This window comes from Taudactylus pleione, unplaced genomic scaffold, assembly GCF_031769625.1.
Source record: "Taudactylus pleione unplaced genomic scaffold, aTauple2 ptg000156l, whole genome shotgun sequence".
Taxonomy (NCBI): domain Eukaryota; kingdom Metazoa; phylum Chordata; class Amphibia; order Anura; family Myobatrachidae; genus Taudactylus; species Taudactylus pleione.
In genome coordinates this window covers 7995394-8015656 of record NW_028284558.1, presented here as the reverse complement: position 1 = coordinate 8015656, position 20263 = coordinate 7995394, and the positions used below count along the sequence as shown (strand labels likewise).

The window sequence follows — 20263 nt, the reverse complement described above, 5'->3', positions numbered from 1 at the left end:
TGTTCTGGGATCTCATGTGTCAGTGTGCCATTGCTCTGCTATATCAAGTGTCAATGTACCATTGTTTTGGTATTTCAAGTGTCAGCGTGCCATTGTTCTTCTATATCAAGTATCAGTATGCCATTGTTCTAGTATATCAAGTGTCAGTGTGCCATTGTTCAGGGATTCCAAGTGTCAGTGTGCCATTGTTGTGTGATTTCAGGTGTTACTGTGCCATTGTGTGATTTCAGGTGTCAGTGTGCCATTGTTGTGAGATCTCAAGTGTCAGTGAGCCATTGTTGTGGGATCTCAAGTGTGAGTGTGCTATTGTTCAGGGATCTCATGTGTCAGTGTGCCATTGTTCTGCTATATCAAGTGTCAATGTACCATTGTTTTGGTATTTCAAGTGTCAGTGTGCCATTGTTCTTCTATATCAAGTATCAGTGTGCCATTGTTCTAGTATATCAAGTGTCAGTATGCCATTGTTCTGGGATTCCAAGTGTCAGTGTTCTATTGTTCAGGGATTCCAAGTGTCAGTGTGCCATTGTTGCGTGATTTCAGGTGTCAGTGTGCCATTGTTGTGTGATTTCAGGTGTCAGTGTGCCATTGTTGTGAGATCTCAAGTGTCAGTGTGCCATTGTTCTGGGATCTCAAGTGTCAGTGTGCCATTGTTCTGAGATCTCATGTGTCAGTGTGCCATTGTTCTGATGTATCAAGTGTCAGTGTGCACTTGTTCTGTTATATCAAGTATCAGTGTACAATTGTTCTGGTATATCTAGTGTCAATGTACCATTGTTCTTCTATATCAAGTATCAGTGTGCCATTGTTCTGTTATATCAAGTGTCAGTGTGCCATTGTTCTAGTATATCAAGTGTCAGTGTGCCATTGTTCTGGGATTCCAAGTGTCAGTGTTCTATTGTTCAGGGATTCCAAGTGTCAGTGTGCAATTGTTGTGCGATTTCAGGTGTCAGTGTGCCATTGTTGTGTGATTTCAGGTGTCAGTGTGCCATTGTTGTGAGATCTCAAGTGTCAGTGTGCCATTGTTGTGGGATCTCATGTGTCAGTGTGCCATTGTTCTGGGATCTCAAGTGTCAGTGTGCCATTGTTCTGGGATCTCAAGTGGCTGTGTGCCATTGTTCTGGATCCCAAGTGAAAGTGTGCCCTTGTTGTGTGATTTCAGGTGTCACTGTGCCATTGTTGTGAGATCTCAAGTGTCAGTGTGCCATTGTTGTGAGATCTCAAGTGTCAGTGTGCCATTGTTGTGGGATCTCAAGTGTCAGTGTGCTATTCTTCTGGGATCTCAAGTGTCAGTGTGCCATTGTTCTGCTATATCAAGTGTCAATGTGCCATCGTTTTGGTATTTCAAGTGTCAGTGTGCCATTGTTCTTCTATATCAAGTATCAGTGTGCCATTGTTCTTCTATATCAAGTGTCAGTGTGCCATTGTTCTGCAATATCAAGTGTCAGTGTGCCACTGTTCTGTTATATCAAGTGTCAATGTACAATTGTTCTGGTATATCAAGTGTCAGTGTGTCATTGTTCTGGTATATCAATTGTCAGTGTGCCATTGTTCTGGGATCCCAAATGTCAGTGTGCCATTGTTCTGGGATCTCATGTGTCAGTGTGCCATTGTTCTGTTATATCAAGTGTCAATGTACAATTGTTCTGGTATATCTAGTGTCAACGTACCATTGTTCTGGTGTATCAAGTGTCAAGTGTGCCATTGTTCTTCTATATCAAGTGTCAATGTACAATTGTTTTGGTATTTCAAGTGTCAGTGTGCCATTGTTCCTCTATATCAAGTATCAGTGTGCCATTATTCTGGGATTCCAAGTGCCAGTGTTCTATTCTTCAGGGATTCCAAGTGCCAGTGTTATATTCTTCAGGGATTCCAAGTGTGAGTGTGCCATTGTTGTGTGATTTCAGGTGTCACTGTGCCATTTGTGTATGATTTCAGGTGTCGGTGTGCCATTGTTGTGAGATCTCCAGTGTCAGTGTGCCATTGTTGTTGGATCTCAAGTGTCAGTCTGCTATTGTTCTGGGATCTCAAGTGTCAGTGTGCTATTGTTCTGGGATCTCAAGTGTCAGTGTGCCATTGTTCTGGGATCTCATGTGTCAGTGTGCCATTGCTCTGCTATATCAAGTGTCAATGTACCATTGTTTTGGTATTTCAAGTGTCAGTGTGCCATTGTTCTTCTATATCAAGTATCAGTGTGCCATTGTTCTAGTATATCAAGTGTCAGTGTGCCATTGTTCTGGGATTCCAAGTGTCAGTGTTCTATTGTTCAGGGATTCCAAGTGTCAGTGTGCCATTGTTGTGTGATTTCAGGTGTCAGTGTGCCATTGTTGTGTGATGTCAGGTGTCAGTGTGCCATTGTTGTGAGATCTCAAGTGTCAGTGTGCCATTGTTCTGGGATCTCAAGTGTCAGTGTGCCATTGTTCTGATATATCAAGTGTCAGTGTGCACTTGTTCTGTTATATCAAGTATCAGTGTACAATTGTTCTGGTATATCTAGTGTCAACGTACCATTATTCTTCTATATCAAGTATCAGTGTGCCATTGTTCTGTTATATCAAGTGTCAGTGTGCCATTGTTCTAGTATTTCAAGTGTCAGTGTGCCATTGTTCTGGGATTCCAAGTGTCAGTGTTCTATTGTTCAGGGATTCCAAGTGTCAGTGTGCAATTGTTGTGTGATTTCAGGTGTCAGTGTGCCATTGTTGTGTGATTTCAGGTGTCAGTGTGCCAGTGTTGTGAGATCTCAAGTGTCAGTGTGCCATTGTTGTGGGATCTCATGTGTCAGTGTGCCATTGTTCTGGGATCTCAAGTGTCAGTGTGCCATTGTTCTGGGATCTCAAGTGGCTGTGTGCCATTGTTCTGGATCCCAAGTGAAAGTGTGCCATTGTTGTGTGATTTCAGGTGTCACTGTGCCATTGTTGTGTGATTTCTGTTGCCAGTGTGCCATTGTTGTGAGATCTCAAGCGTCAGTGTGCCATTGTTGTGGGATCTCAAGTTCAGTGTGCCATTGTTCTGCTATATCAAGTATCGATGTACTATTGTTTTGGTATTTCAAGTGTCAGTGTGCCATTGTTCTTCTATATCAAGTATCAGTGTGCTATTGTTCTAGTATATAAAGTGTCAGTGTGCCATTGTTGTGAGATCTCAAGTGTGAGTGTGCCATTGCTGTGAGATCTCATGTGTCAGTGTGCCATTGTTCTGGGATCTCAAGTGTCAGTGTGCCATTGTTGTGATATATCAAGTGTCAGTGTGCAGTTGTTCTGTTATATCAAGTATCAGTGTACAATTGTTCTGGTATATCTAGTGTCAACATACCATTGTTCTGGTATATCAAGTGTCAGTGTGGCATTGTTTTGCTATATCAAGTATCAGTGTGCCATTGTTCTAGTATATAAAGTGTCAGTGTGCCATTGTTCTGGGATTCCAAGTGTCAGTGTTCTATTGTTCAGGGATTCCAAGTGTCAGTGTGCCATTGTTCTGAATCCCAAGTGAAAGTGTGCCATTGTTGTGTGATTTTAGGTGTCACTGTTGCATTGTTGTGTGATTTCAAGTGTCAGTGTGCCATTGTTGTGTGATTTCAGGTGTCAGTGTGCCATTGTTGTGGGATCTCAAGTGTCAGTGTGCCATTGTTCTGGGATCTCATGTGTCAGTGTGCCATTTTTCTGATATACCAAGTGTTAGTGTGCACTTTTTCTGTTATATCAAGTATCAGTGTACAATTGTTCTGGTATATCTAGTGTCAACGTACCATTGCTCTGGTATATCAACCGTCAGTGTGCCATTTTTTTTGCTATATCAAGTGTCAATGTACCATTGTTTTGGTATTTTAAGTGTCAGTGTGCCATTGTTCTAGTATATCAAGTGCCAGTGTGCCATTGCTCTGGGATTCCAAGTTTCAGTGTTCTATTGTTCAGGGATTCCAAGTGTCAGTGTGCAATTATTGTATGATTTCAGGTGTCAGTGTGCCATTGTTGTGTGATTTCAGGTGTCAGTGTGCCATTGTTGTGAGATCTCAAGTGTCAGTGTGCCATTGTTGTGGGATCTCATGTGTCAGTGTGCCATTGTTCTGGGATCTTAAGTGTCAGCGTGCCATTGTTCTGGGATCTCATGTGTCAGTGTGCCATTGTTCTGGAACCCAAGTGAAAGTGTGCCATTGTCCTGGGATCTCAAGTATCAGTGTGCCATTGTTCTGGTATATCAAGTGTCAGTTTTCCATTGTTCTGCTATATCAAGTGTCAGTGTGCCATTGTTCTGTTATATCAAGTGTCAATGTACAATTGTTCTGGTATATCAAGTGCCAATGTTCCATTGTTCTGGTATATCAAGTGTCACTGTGCCATTATTCTGGGATCCCTAATGTCAGTATGCCCCATTGTTCTGGGATCTCATGTGTCAGTGTGCCATTGTTCTGTTATATCAAGTGTCAGTGTGCCATTGTTCTAGTATATCAAGTGTCAGTGTGTCATTGTTCTGGGATTCCAAGTGTCAGTGTTCTATTGTTCAGGGGTTCCAAGTGTCAGTGTTTCATTGTTGTGAGATCTCATGTGTCAGTGCACCATTTTTCTGGGATCTCAAGTGTCAGTGTGCCATTGTTCTGGGATCTCAAGTGGCAGTGTGCCATTCTTCTGGATCCCAAGTGAAAGTGTGCCATTGTTGTGTAATTTCAGGTGTCACTGTGCCATTGTTGTGTGATTTCAGGTGTCAGTGTGCCATTCTTGTGAGATCTCAAGTGTCAGTGTGCCATTGTTCTGGGATCTCAAGTGTCAGTGTGCCATTGTTCTTCTATATCAAGTATCAGTGTGCCATTGTTCTAGTATATAAAGTGTCAGTGTACCATTGTTCTGGGATTCCAAGTGTCAGTGTTCTATTATTCAGGGATTCCAAGTGTCAGTGTGCCATTGTTGTGTGATGTCAGGTGTCAGTGTGCCATTGTTGTGTGATTTCAGGTGTCAGTGTGCCATTGTTGTGGGATCTCAAGTGTCAGTGTGCCATTGTTCTGGGATCTCATGTGTCAGTGTGCCATTGTTCTCATATATCAAGTGTTAGTGTGCACTTGTTCTGTTATATCAAGTATCAGTGTACAATTGTTCTGGTATATCTAGTGTGAACGTACCATTGTTCTGGTATATCAACTGTCAGTGTACCATTGTTTTGCTATATCAAGTGTCAATGTACCATTGTTTTGGTATTTTAAGTGTCAGTGTGCCATTGTTCTTCTATATCAAGTATCAGTGTCCCATTGTTCTGGGATTCCAAGTGTCAGTGTTCTATTGTTCAGGGATTCCAAGTGTCAGTGTGCCATTGTTCAGGGATTCCAAGTGTCAGTGTGCAATTGTTGTGTGATTTCAGGTGTCAGTGTGTCATTGTTGTGAGATCTCAAGTGTCAGTGTGCCATTGTTGTGGGATCTCATGTGTCAGTGTGCCATTGTTCTGGGATCTCAAGTGTCAGTGTGCCATTGTTCTGGGATCTCAGGTGTCAGTGTGCCATTGTTCTGGAACCCAAGTGAAAGTGTGCCATTGTTTTGGGATCTCAAGTATCAGTGTGCCATTGTTCTGGTATATCAAGTGTCAGTTTGCCATTGTTCTGCTATATCAAGTGTCAGTATGCCATTGTTGTTCTATATCAAGTATCAGTGTGCAGTTGTTCTGTTATATCAAGTATCAGTGTACAATTGTTCTGGTATATCTAGTGTCAACACACCATTGTTCTGGTATATCAAGTGTCAGTGTGCCATTGTTTTGCTATATCAAGTGTCAATGTACCATTGTTTTGGTATTTGAAGTGTCAGTGTGCCATTGTTGTTCTATATCAAGTATCTGTGTGCCATTGTTCTGTTATATCAAGTGTCAGTGTGCCTTTGTTCTAGTATATCAAGTGTCAGTGTGCCATTGTTCTGGGATTCCAAGTTTCAGTGTTCTATTGTTCAGGGATTCCAAGTGTCAGTGTGCTATTATTGTGTGATTTCAGGTGTCAGTGTGCAATTGTTGTGTGATTTCAGGTGTCAGTGTGCCATTGTTGTGAGATCTCAAGTGTCAGTGTGCCATTGTTGTGGGATCTCATGTGTCAGTGAGCCATTGTTCTGGGATCTTAAGTGTCAGCGTGCCATTGTTGTGGGATCTCAAGTGTCAGTGTGCCATTGTTCTGGAACCCAAGTGAAAGTGTGCCATTGTTCTGGGATCTCAAGTATCAGTGTGCCATTGTTCTGGTATATCAAGTGTCAGTTTGCCATTGTTCTGCTATATCAAGTGTCAGTGTGCCATTGTTCTGGTATATCAAGTGTCACTGTGCCATTATTCAGGGATCCCAAATGTCAGTGTGCCCCATTGTTCTGGGATCTCATGTGTCAGTGTGCCATTGTTCTGGTATATCAAGTCTCAGTGTACCATTGTTCTGTTATATCAAGTGTCAATGTACAATTGTGCTGGTATATCTATTGTCAATGTACCATTGTTCTGGTATATCAAGTGTCAGTGTGCCATTGTTCTTCTATATCAAGTATCAGTGTGCCATTGTTCTGTTATATCAAGTGTCAGTGTGCCATTGTTCTAATATATCAAGTGTCAGTGTGTCATTGTTCTGGGATTCCAAGTGTCAGTGTGCTATTGTTCAGGGGTTCCAAGTGTCAGTGTTTCACTGTTGTGAGATCTCAAGAGTCAGTGCACCATTGTTCTGGGATCTCAAGTGTCAGTGTGCCATTGTTCTTGGATCTCAAGTGGCAGTGTGCCATTGTTCTGGATCCCAAGTGAAAGTGTGCCATTGTTGTGTGATTTCAGGTGTCACTGTGCCATTGTTGTGTGATTTCAGGTGGCAGTGTGCCATTCTTGTGAGATCTCAATTGTCAGTGTGCTATTGTTCTGGGATCTCAAGTGTCAGTGTGCCATTGTTCTTCTATATCAAGTATCAGTATGCCATTGTTCTAGTATATAAAGTGTCAGTGTGCCATTGTTCTGGGATTCCAAGTGTCAGGGTTCTATTGTTCAGGGATTCCAAGTGTCAGTGTGCCATTGTTGTGTGATTTCAGGTGTCAGTGTGCCATTGTTGTGTGATTTCAGGTGTCAATGTGCCATTGTTGTGAGATCTCAAGTGTCAGTGTGCCATTGTTGTGGGATCTCATGTGTCAGTGTGCCATTGTTCTGGGATCTCAAGTGTCAGTGTGCCATTGTTCTGGGATGTCATGTGTCAGTGTGCCATTGTTCTGATATATCAAGTGTCAGTGTGCGGTTGTTCTGTTATATCAAGTATCAGTGTACCATTGTTCTGGTATATCAAGTGTCAACGTACCATTGTTCTGGTATATCAAGTGTCAGTGTGCCATTGTTCTGCTATATCAGGTATCAGTGTGCCATTGTTCTGCTATATCAAGTGTTAGTGTGCCATTGTTCTGGGATTCCAAGTGTCAGTGTTCTATTGTTCAGGGATTCCAAGTGTCAGTGTGCCATTGTTGTGTGATTTCAGGTGTCAGTGTGCCATTGTTGTGTGATTTCAGGTGTCAGTGTGCCATTGTTGTGAGATCTCAAGTGTCAGTGTGCCATTGTTCTGGGATGTCATGTGTCAGTGTGCCATTGTTCTGATATATCAAGTGTCAGTGTGCGGTTGTTCTGTTATATCAAGTATCAGTGTACCATTGTTCTGGTATATCAAGTGTCAACGTACCATTGTTCTGGTATATCAAGTGTCAGTGTGCCATTGTTCTGCTATATCAGGTATCAGTGTGCCATTGTTCTGCTATATCAAGTGTTAGTGTGCCATTGTTCTGGGATTCCAAGTGTCAGTGTTCTATTGTTCTGAGATTCCAAGTGTCAGTGTGCAATTGTTGTGTGATTTCAGGTGTCAGTGTGCCATTGTTGTGTGATTTCAGGTGTCAGTGTGCCATTGTTGTGAGATCTGAAGTGTCAGTGTGCCATTGTTGTGGGATCTCATGTGTCAGTGTGCCATTGTTGTGGGATCTCATGTGTCAGTGTGCCATTGTTCTGGGATCTGAAGTGTCAGTGTGCCATTGTTCTGGGATCTCATGTGTCAGTGTGCCATTGTTCTGATATATCAAGTGTCAGTGTGCGGTTGTTCTGTTATATCAAGTATCAGTGTACAATTGTTCTGGTATATCAAGTGTCAGTGTGCCATTGTTTTGCTATATCAAGTGTCAATGTACCATTGTTCTACTATATCAAGTATCAGTGTGCCATTGTTCTGGGATTCCAAGTGTCAGTGTTCTATTGTTCAGAGATTCCAAGTGTCTGTGTGCCATTGATGTGTGATTTCAGGTGTCAGTGTGCCATTGTTCTGAGATCTCAAGTGTCAGTGTGCCATTGTTGTGGGATCTCATGTGTCAGTGTGCCATTGTTCTGGAACCCAAGTGAAAGTGTGCCATTGTTCTGGGATCTCAAGTATCAGTGTGCCATTGTTCTGGTATATCAAGTGTCAGTTTGCCATTGTTCTGCTATATCAAGTGTCAGTGTGCCATTGTTCTGTTATATCAAGTGTCAATGTACAATTATTCTGGTATATCAAGTGCCAGTGTGCCATTCTTCTGGTATATCAAGTCTCAGTGTGCCATTGTTGTGGGATCTCATGTGTCAGTGTGCCATTGTTGTGGGATCTCATGTGTCAGTGTGCCATTGTTGTGGGATCTCATGTGTCAGTGTGCCATTGTTCTGGGATCTGAAGTGTCAGTGTGCCATTGTTCTGGGATCTCATGTGTCAGTGTGCCATTGTTCTGATATATCAAGTGTCAGTGTGCGGTTGTTCTGTTATATCAAATATCAGTGTACAATTGTTCTGGTATATCAAGTGTCAGTGTGCCATTGTTTTGCTATATCAAGTGTCAATGTACCATTGTTCTACTATATCAAGTATCAGTGTGCCATTGTTCTGGGATTCCAAGTGTCAGTGTTCTATTGTTCAGAGATTCCAAGTGTCTGTGTGCCATTGATGTGTGATTTCAGGTGTCAGTGTGCCATTGTTGTGAGATCTCAAGTGTCAGTGTGCCATTGTTGTGGGATCTCATGTGTCAGTGTGCCATTGTTCTGGAACCCAAGTGAAAGTGTGCCATTGTTCTGGGATCTCAAGTATCAGTGTGCCATTGTTCTGGTATATCAAGTGTCAGTTTGCCATTGTTCTGCTATATCAAGTGTCAGTGTGCCATTGTTCTGTTATATCAAGTGTCAATGTACAATTGTTCTGGTATATCAAGTGCCAGTGTGCCATTGTTCTGGTATATCAAGTGTCAGTGTGCCATTGTTCTGGGATCCCAAATGTCAGTGTTCCCCATTGTTGTGGGATCTCATGTGTCAGTGTGCCATTGTTCTGGGATCTCAAGTGTCAGTGTGCCATTGTTCTGGGATCTCAAGTGTCAGTGTGCCATTGTTCTGGAACCCAAGTGAAAGTGTGCCATTGTTCTGGGATCTCAAGTATCAGTGTGCCATTGTTCTGGTATATCAAGTGTCAGTTTGCCATTGTTCTGCTATATCAAGTGTCAGTGTGCCATTGTTCTGCAATATCAAGTGTCACTGTACAATTTTTCTGGTATATCAAGTGCCAGTGTGCCATTGTTCTGGTATATCAAGTGTCACTGTGCCATTGTTCTGGGATCCCAAATGTCAGTTTGCCCCATTGTTCTGGGATCTCATGTGTCACTGTGCCATTGTTCTAGTATATCAAGTGTCAGTGTGCCATTGTTCTGCTATATCAAGTGTCAATGTACCATTGTTTTGGTATTTCAAGTGTCAGCGTGCCATTGTTCTTCTATATCAAGTATCGGTGTGCCATTGTTCTGCTATATCAAGTGTCAGTGTGCCATTGTTCTAGTATTTCAAGTGTCAGTATGCCATTGTTCTGGGATTCCAAGTGTCAGTGTTCTATTGTTCAGGGATTCCAAGTGTCTATGTGCCATTGTTGTGTGATTTCAGGTGTCAGTGTGCTATTGTTGTGTGATTTCAGGTGTCAGTGTGCTATTGTTCTGGGATCTCAAGTGTCAGTGTGCCATTGTTCTTCTATATCAAGTATCAGTGTGCCATTGTTCTAGTATATAAAGTGTCAGTGTGCCATTGTTCTGGGATTCCAAGTGTCAGTGTTCTATTGTTCTGGGATTCCAAGTGTCAGTGTGCCATTGTTGTGTGATTTCAGGTGTCAGTGTGCCATTGTTGTGTGATTTCAGGTGTCAGTGTGCCATTGTTGTGAGATCTCATGTGTCAGTGTGCTATTGTTCTGATATATCAAGTGTCAGTGTGCACATGTTCTGTTATATCAAGTATCAGTGTACAATTGTTCTGGTATATCTAGTGTCAATGTACCATTGTTCTGCTATATCAGGTATCAGTGTGCCATTGTTCTGCTATATCAAGTGTCAGTGTGCTATTGTTCAGGGATTCCAAGTGTCAGCGTGCAATTGTCGTGTGATTTCAGGAGTCAGTGTGCCATTGTTGTGTGATTTCAGGTGTTAGTGTGCCATTGTTGTGAGATCTCAAGTGTCAGTGTGCCATTGTTGTGGGATCTCATGTGTCAGTGTGCCATTGTTCTGGGATCTCAAGTGTCAGTGTGCCATTGTTCTGGGATCTCATGTGTCAGTGTGCCATTGTTCTGATATATCAAGGGTCAGTGTGCGGTTGTTCTGTTATATCAAGTATCAGTGTACCATTGTTCGGGTATATCAAGTGTCAGTTTGCCATTGTTCTGCTATATCAAGTGTCAGTGTGCCATTGTTCTGTTATATCAAGTGTCAATGTACAATTGTGCTGGTATATCTAGTGTCAATGTACCATTGTTCTGGTACATCAAGTGTCAGTGTGCCATTGTTCTTCTATATCAAGTATCAGTGTGCCATTGTTCTATTATATCAAGTGTCAATGTACAATTGTGCTGGTATATCTAGTGTCAATGTACTATTGTTCTGGTATATCAAGTGTCAGTGTGCCATTGTTCTTCTATATCAATTATCAGTGTGCCATTGTTATGTTATATCAAGTGTCAGCGTGCCATTGTTCTAGTATATCAAGTGTCAGTGTGTCATTGTTCTGGGATTCCAAGTGTCAGTGTTCCATTGTTGTGAGATCTCAAGTGTCAGTGTTCCATTGATCTGGGACCCCAAGTATCAGTGTGCCATTGTTGTGGGATCTCATGTGTCAGTGTGCCATTGTTCTGGGATTAAAAGTGTCAGTGTGCCATTGTTCTGGGATTCCAAGTGTCAGTGTGCTATTGTTCTGGGATCTCAAGTTTCATTCTGATCTCAAGTGTCAGTGTGCCATTGTTCTGGGACCCCAAGTATCGGTGTGCCATTGTTCTGAGATCGTAAGTGTCAGTGTACCATTGTCCTGGATCCCAAGTGTCAGTGTGCCATTGTACTGGATCCCAAGTGTCAGTGTGCCATTGTTCTGGATCCCAAGTGTCAGTGTACCATTGTGCTGGGATCTTAAGTGTCAGTGTACCATTGGTCTTTGATCCCAACTGTCAGTGAGCCATTGTTCTGGGATCCCAAAAGAGACATCCCAGATCCATTGCAGATCTGACAGTTAGTGTGCCATTAATTAAAATTTGTATTGGTTATGCTGATAAATAAAAAAAAAAAAAAAAAATAGGACAATACATGAGAACTATAGCTGAATTGCAGCAACTTATTTTTTCTTTTTAACAAAAAAAGACTGATCTCATGTTTATTTATTTTTACTTAAACAGGATAGTTGTCTACTGGGGAGACAGCAAACTGCTCACAGCCATAATAACTTGCCACTTCGTACGCTGGCCTCAGTCCCTGCTTCCATCTCTATCCTCTCCTACGCTCTCCAGTTTCACACCATATAACTTGTACTCCAATATTTGCATTTTAAGCAAAATGGTATATTATAGCAAAGTACAGTGCTGTATTGTAATCAGTGCTGTGCATTGCTATGTTGGTTACATTTGCCGTTCAGCAGCTGTTACTCAGGGCTGATGAGAGGTCTGGAGTAAGAGATCAGTGATTGAATGACAGTTCTGCCCTGAGCTCGTCTGCTGAACAATAAATACAATGGATATATAGCACATCACTGATTGCTATACAACAATGCACTTTACTATTCAAGCTCTTGCAGACCACATGCATAGTTAATAACATTTTAAAATGATGTCATGGAATACATTGCTGCAGTACTGGTGTATCTGAAGGGGTAAGGAGAGATCAGTGAGTAGGTAATCATGGGCCTGATGTAGTTTTAGGCACTTTTGCATAAAAACACAGGGACTGATTCAGAGTTGACCGCAATGGCAGTGATCTGCACGTGCGTCAAGTTTCAGTACCGTTGTCACACGCAGCGAGGATTTATTCACAAAGTGATTGACAGGCAGGGACCATTTATGGGCGACAATGAGGAGTTAGCGACCCAAACGCAGGCATGTGGCGACCATTTCGGGCGTGTCTCATTCTGCAACTATGATCCTGCATGCAGTAAAAATGGCTCCGGCCTCTTAGTTGCTGCGGCTATTCTGTGTGACCATAGGGTTACTCACAAAGCCAATTATCGACTGTTCTGCCACGGATACTGCGTATCTCAGTACTGATCCCGGTGGCAGCGACATTTGCTGATTTTTGCATAGCCACTGCGTAGAAATCTGCAGCTGTAGCGGCATCAGAGTAAATCCCTGAATCAGACCTACAGATGTGAAATGTGAAAAATATACATTTACGTGTATGCAGAGTAGGGATGCTTATCAAGATCATTTATTTATATTTAATAAAATGTCCTAATTCCACCATCCGTAATGCATCATTCCATTGTCCTAGGAGAAATTGTTGATTTTCCCTTATAATTTTGCTCTCTGTCCTCATTTATGTCTGCCTAGAATATCTGCTGACGGAGAACCATTGTCATTTACGTTAATTCACACAGTAGACATAGAGGAACCAGATCTTGGCATGTTGTAGTGCTGGTGTTACATGGCTCTGTCACTTTCTGTAGAATGCTTCAACTTTAGAATGAGTTAGGCTTGTGATGTTAATAGTTAACAGACATCTTAAGTTTTCTGCTTATTGAACATTAACAAGTATGACAGGTTTTTCCAACCAATTGATCATGGAACATGTCAGACACTGCCCAACTCAAGGTTATTCACTCCATCAGTGGAACTAGAAATTTGCATGTACAGTATTGTCAGCATTCTCTAAGGGAACTGCATTGTGAAGAATGTATGGTACTGGTATTCCATGCTAGTTCACAGTAGTAAATTATATAGGGATCTGGTTCTTAAATGACCACTAGGCATTCAAAATACAATTGATTTATTAAAGGCGTTTTTGTAAAAGTCTCTATCGTTTCACATTGTATTTTTATTTGCTACTGTTTACTGTAGTAAACCTAAACAGTAGAAGCTAGCTGTTTAGAAATGGGATGTTATGATTTCAACATTTATGGGGGTATATTTATCAAAGATAGATTTTTTCATTCGACTTTATGTTCGATTTAGCTCACCTGAAATCAAATAAAATCGAATGTAGAAATCCCTGTCAAAATTCCACATTTACTAAAATTCAATCTTGGAAGCCTTTTCTAAATCGAATTCGACTTGGTTTGATTTTGAATAGTGATTTCTTGTTTGATTTTGCATGCCCATATCCAAATCGAAAGCAAAATCGAACTTCAAATCCCAAAATAATAGACCTGCTTCGTGCTGGAATTTTTTGCATGAGCAGTTGTGAAATACACAGATGCATGCACAGATCAGTGAGATCTGTACATGTTTCTGTGTGTAAAAAGGTTGTAAAGTGTTTTTTTTAAATGACGTGGGGTTACCCCCGGAAAACACAACCAGAACCAGGCTTTTCTGAACCAGTCCTGGTTGTGAAAGTACGGGGGGCAAAAGCATTCATTGGTTGAGAGAAACTGGTTCTTCTCCTTGACATCCTGCGAACTCTTAACTAGATGTGGGGCTCTTCTATATATGAAGCACAGAGCTTCAGGTAGATATTTTTTCAATAAGAGGTCACTTTTGAGGATACGCCAATCCTTTCTGATTCATTTTTCTATCTCCTTGTGCTGGTGGCTATACTTGGTTATAAAAGCCCATTTTGTGTTGTCTGAGTTTCCTATATTTTTGATGGTATTTGTTACTAGAAGTTAGTTCCTATCCATCAAAATGGTTTATTTTTCTGTAATATCTATTTTATAACCACTTTCAAGAATCGTTGCTTCATACTATCCAGTTGTTTAGTGAAGACTTTATCTTCTGTGCAATTATGGCTTAATTATAGGAACTGGCTCTTAGGGATTCCCTCCAACCATTTGCGATGATGTTCACTTGTCAAATACGTGTCTGAATCATGGGTTTGCTTTATCTACTAGTTTGGATTCCTCCTTCACTGATATATATTTAAATCTAAAAACTGGATAGAGTCTTTATTATAATTAAAAAGGAGTTGAATATTATGCTCATTATGGGTAAGATAATTGAGAAAGTATTTTAAAACTTCTTCTCTTCCTCTTAATATATCGTCAATGTATCTGTGCCAGGACACCAAGGTCACCAAGCTCGAGGATCTTTGGTAGAAGGTTTTTTTCCTCCCAGTGGGCCATAAATAAGTTTGCATAGCTGGGGGCAAACTTGGTGCCCATAGCAGTACCAGTCTTCTAAAAATAAAAATCACCATTAAAATAGAAAGTTATTTTTTTAGATTAAAATCTATACCTTCTATGATAAAATCTCTCAAACCTTCCTTCATATCTGTCTTGGATAAATAGTATAAAATGGTTCTTTTCCCTTGTTCATAGGTGTACAAAGAGCTGACATCTGCAGTTATCATTATAATACCATCTTTCCATTTTATATCTTTGAGTTTATTTAAAATATCCATGGTATCTCGTAGGTAAGAGGTGTTCTTTTGAACTAGAGGTTGTAGGTGTAAGACTATAAAAGATGAGAGATTGGTAGTTTGACCTCCTGTGCCTGAAATAAAGGGTCATCCAGGAAGATTTTTTTCATCTTTGTTCCCCTTTGGGTAGTATGTATATGACTGGTATTGTGGCATCTTTGTTGTTTAAAAAAGCATACTGTTACTCTGTGATCGTTCCGTTATCGCGATATTTATCTACAAATTTATTCATGGTGCTCTTAATCTTATTGCTGGGATCCGCTCTGAGTTTCAGATATGTGTTTTTATCCTGCAGTTGACAATATTTACTTTTATTTATCGGTAGAATTCTAGGCTCACTTGTGCAAATCGAGGTGCTTGGCAGGTCCAAGGGTATGCCATTTTGCTCTGCAAAAAGAGCTCCATAGCCTGTTGTCAGTAAACATTTGCCTAAAAATAGTATACAACTACAAATGTCCACAAGAGTCTAAGGGGTATATTTTAGAAGTGAAGATGTTGCCCATATCAACCAATCAGATTCTAGCTATTATCTTCTAGAAAGTGCTGGATGAATGTTAAGTACAATCTGATTGGTTGCTATGGGTAACAACTCCACTTCTAAAATCCTGCACCTTCATAAATATACCCCTAAGGGCCTGATTCAGAGGTGCATTGCGCATGCATCCTGATAGTTTCTACCGGGAGCCGCAGAACGAATTTTGGATGCAGAAAGAAGCAGATTCCGTGGGTGTTTCTGTGTGGTAACAGGAGGGCAGATAGCCAGATGCGGGCATGTCTCTGGTGCATACTTGCCTACTTTTGAAAAAGCATTTCAGGGATATTGTGAAAGCAACACATATGAGTGCCACAGGAAAGTGGGTGTGTATTGCTACATCTGAGAGGTGCGTCATAAAGTTGATGACTTACTTCCAAATGTAAACGAGCCCCAAAGCAGCAGTAGTTTCTCACTAATATCTACTTGTTGATGAAAACACACTGATACATCATTGTGCCTTATAACCAATACAGGGAAATTGCATTGATTATACCATTTGAATGTATATATCTAATTTCTTTTTTTCCAAGTATATAACAGCTACATTATGGGGATAAGGCGCAATCAGGGAGATTGCTAGACTCTTCAGGGACTCTGGGAGATTGCTACTATTTAAGGTAGTCTCCCTGACATTCTTAGACAGTAGGCAAGTATGCCCTGGTGTATCTCTGACCACAACTGTGACTTAAGATGCAGTGGCACTGATACAGGCAGCCATGTTTAGACAAATAATCTATACCTCTATAGGGTTGGTGCAATATTTGATAGTGCGACCGATGCATCCGATGGTTTGTCTTATACACACATCGGCGGATTAGTGCTACAGCCGGTGGTCATCTCTGTACAAATATCATCAGCATATAGAGGCAGTCGGGGTTGCAATAACGTGTACTCCTGAATCAGGCCATAAGTTATAAAGCAAAGAAACAATGGTTTGCCAGCTATTACCACCTGTTGGCGATACTAAAGCCGTTTTAATCTACTTTCCTATGCAGTAAGTGGAGATTCTAGACAAAGCTACCAAAATCTTCAGTGGTATAAGCATTTCAATATTAGCTAGACTCATCATAATTTATCTTTTTTTTTTACATATTCCACAGAATTGGAAGAATCCAGGCAAAAATGTCCTCCATGTTGGACTAAATTTTCTAACACCTACCTGATATGGGACTGCTCTGACACGTGGCTGAAGATAAAGAATGTTATTAATATGATTGTAATGGACCCATTTGTTGATCTTGCAATTACAATCTGCATCATTTTAAACACATTGTTTATGGCAATGGAACATTATCCCATAACTGATCAATTTAGTAGCGTTCTTACTGTTGGAAATCTGGTAAGTCATCATTTTACAACTAATCAGAATATTGATTGGCTACAATGTTTTCTTGTGTGATCAATTTTCTACAATGCATTTTAAGTGGGACATGGTGCAACTACAGATGGGTCCTCATACATCTAGCCTCCTTGTGCGTTAAACAGCCCTTCTAGTCGCACCGTGACTTGGTAGCACTGAGAGTCTTTTCGTGCAACTTTTTATCTTCAAATGCATGTTATTCGCACAGCGATGTGAATAGATAGATAGCAGAAGCAGCTTCTGCTGATTAAAATGATATGCAGCATGCCTATGTTCCGTGAGCTAGGGCGGATGTATCTGCATGCGAAATGCTACGTTACAGTGTCAGCAGCCGTAACACTATAACGTAGCGTTTCGTATGCAGTCGCTCACAGAACATAGGCATGCTGCATATAACTTTAATCAGTAGAAGCTGCTTGTGCTATCTATTCGCATCACTGTATAAATAAGACGCATTTGAAGGTAAAAGTCGCACAAAAAGACGCTCGGCGCTACCGAGTCAGTCAGAGCTCCCGCGTTATGTGTAGCTCAACTTGTGGCGCTAGGAGGCTATATGTATGTGAACACATCTGTATTGAGTGTTTCTGTGGTTTGGGAGTTTTTTGCCTTTTTTTTTTCTTTTCAACTCACCAGTTCAGGCACAAATGTATAATAGACTGTACTGTATGTCAAATTGTTATATAATTTAGCCAAATAAAACCTAGATTATTTCTGTAACTTGAAATACTGTTTAAAGATATTACTACTAACCTAAAAAATAGCATAGAAATAAGAAAAGGCATGAACCAAAGACTAAAGGGAAAAATGCCCTGTTATGTGGCAGGACAACAGGGCATCTCACGGGTCAATGTTTTATAAAAAGGTCTGGATTAAGGCTTGTATGGGCCCCAAGACAACAAATTTATGGCCATCCCTACAAATAAAAGTGATATACTGGCATTGTTATTGAAGCACCACAAATGTATGGAACAAACTATAGCGCCCCAGTTCATGTTATGCCACAGTGTCCCCAGTTCAAATTCTTTTTTATTTATTAACAGTTTCTTATATAGCGCAGCATATTCCGTTGCACTTTACAATTGGAAACATTAATAGAACAAAACTGGGTAATCACAGACAGATATATAGGTAGGAAGACCCTATTCGCAAGCTTGCAATCTATGGGGAAATAGGTGTTGATACACAAGGATAGGTGCTATATATTGCATTTTGGTCTAGCCAGAATGCAGAGTTTCTTGGTGGGCTGCATGATCCAGTCACACAGGAATGTCGGATCAAAATGTCAGGAGGATGTGAAAGAAAGACAATGTGTGAGGTTATATGTGGGCTGTGAAATGGGATGTAATTAGATATGGAAGCTATGAAGGGTATGTGGGCGGTTCTGGAATCTGATAAGCTTGCCTGAAGAGGTGAGTTTTCAGGGAACACTTGAAAGATTGGAGACTAGAGGAAAGTCTTACTGTGTGTGGTAAGGCATTCCATAGAGTGGGTGCAGCCCGAAAAAAGTCCCGTAACCGTGAATGGGAGCAAGTAATGCATGGGGATGAGAGACGCAGATCTTGTGCTGAGCGGAGAGGTCGGGTTGGGAGATATTTTGAGATGAGTGAAGAGTTGCATGTTGGTGTGGTTTGGTTAATAGCCTTATGTGTCAGTAAAAGTATTGTGTATTGAATACGGTAGAAAACCGGCAACCAATATGAGTGCATGGATTAAAGTTTTTGCAGTGTCTTGTGTGAGATATGGTCGAATTTTGGATATGTTTTTTAGATGTATGTAACATGATTTTGAGACAGATTGAATGTGGGGAACAAAGGACAGTTCAGAGTCAAGGATGACACCTAGGCAGCGAACTTGTTGCAGTGTCACCAGCTACGGTGTCTCCAGTTCATATTATGTTGCAAGATAGTCCCCCCAGTTCACATTATGCCACAATGCCCCAGTTCATATTATACCACACAGTGCCCCCAGTTCATATTATGCATCCCCAACTGCTATTCACTTCCTGTTATCACAAGAGTTGGATCCAACAAGCTGCAGCAGGATCTTTAAAGGAGCATCTGCTATGCCGTGACCATATCACTGATGTAGGGGCGTATTAACGCCCTTCTCTGAACAGCATCCACCCTAAAGCCCCTCATCTTACCTTCTGCCGGCAAGCGAGTACTTCCTCCACAGCACTACCTTCCAAGTGATTTTCGCTAAGATGCTGCACAGTGCCATCTTTCCGAAGATGTCACTGGGAAAATGCACCGCAGAGGTGGAGGGACCCATGGTGCTGGGTCCCCCATGACCCAGGGACCCATTTGCATCTCACACCCTGCACGCATGTGACCTTCTTATTCCTCCTTCTTGCCCCTCTCAGTTGGCTCCTCCCAGCCACACTGCCTGTCATGGCATAATTTGTCGCAGCCTGTGCCCTGCCCCACTCACCTCCCAGTATGATATTGGTGATGTAGCTATATGTGGTGCCCTCCTATGTGTTGGAGTCCCTGGGCAACTGCCCCGGCTGCCCTTTTGTTAATCCGGTACTGATTATAATGTAATGACGTCATCAGTAGCCAAGCTTTGGATGTCCATGTATTGGCAGTTGATGTGGGAAGTGAGTAAATTAACTTGTAGCCAATCCAAGCATCTGAACAACTAGGTATGGTCAGAAGAGTAGAGCAGAGGTCGGTATCTGGATAGAAGTTTGTCACTGTAAAGGTCGACAGTCAATGGGTCAGCACCAGATGGTTGACATGCAATAGGTTGACATGCAATAGGTTGACATGCAATAGGTTGACTGACAAAAAGTCAACAGTGCAAAAGGTTGACAGGGTTAAATGGTTGACAGGTTCAAATGGTTGACACACATATGGTTGACACAAAATGGTCGACATGTCTCTTATGTTTTTTCAACATTTATAAGGATAGTGTTAGGGGTTAGGGTGAGGGTTAGGCCTAGGCACTTGGGGGAGAGTTAGAGTTAGGCTGCCAGAGGGGACGATTAGTGTTAGGCATTAGGTTGAGGATTAGGGTTAGGCTAGGGTCAGGTTTAGGAATTTGGGGGAGGGTTAGGGTTAGGCACCAGGGGGAGGGTTAGGGTTAGGCTCTAGGGGAGGGTAAGGGTTAGGATTAGAGTTAAAAAAAAATTGTGTCGACCAATTTTGTGTCTACAATATGTGTGTCATCCATTTGAACCTGGCAACTTTTTGTCCCTGTTGACCTTCTGCATCATCAACCTTTTGTCAATCGACATTTTGTACCTGTTGACCTATTTCATGTTGACCGTCTAGTGTCTACCCATTGACTGTTCACCTTTACATTGTTGATCTTTTGTACCACACCCGTAGAGGTCACAGGTCAAAAGATCAGCATCACTGACCCTGACCCCAACTTGTTTAATTGACATTTCTTTTCTCCACTGGACTTAAGCAAGTGAAAAATATTTTTTAAAGAATAATTGGCAAGTGTGTTACAACTGTAAAATGATTAAGGCAATTATTGATCTAAAGGTTAATTGTATGTACAGCGCTCTATTTGCTCTGTGGAAGTTCTGAC

At 41.3% G+C, this 20263-nt stretch overlaps 1 protein-coding gene across 1 annotated transcript in view; it reads left to right on the top strand.

Annotated features, from left to right (window-relative positions):
- LOC148521625 (sodium channel protein type 2 subunit alpha-like) overlaps positions 1 to 20263 on the top strand; it is a 250848-nt gene that overhangs the window by 103853 nt on the left and 126732 nt on the right. Inside the window, exon 14 of the mRNA XM_088474832.1 lies at positions 16464 to 16702. Within this exon, the coding sequence (XP_088330958.1) occupies positions 16464 to 16702 (239 nt within the window). The remainder of the gene's footprint in view (positions 1 to 16463; positions 16703 to 20263) is intronic.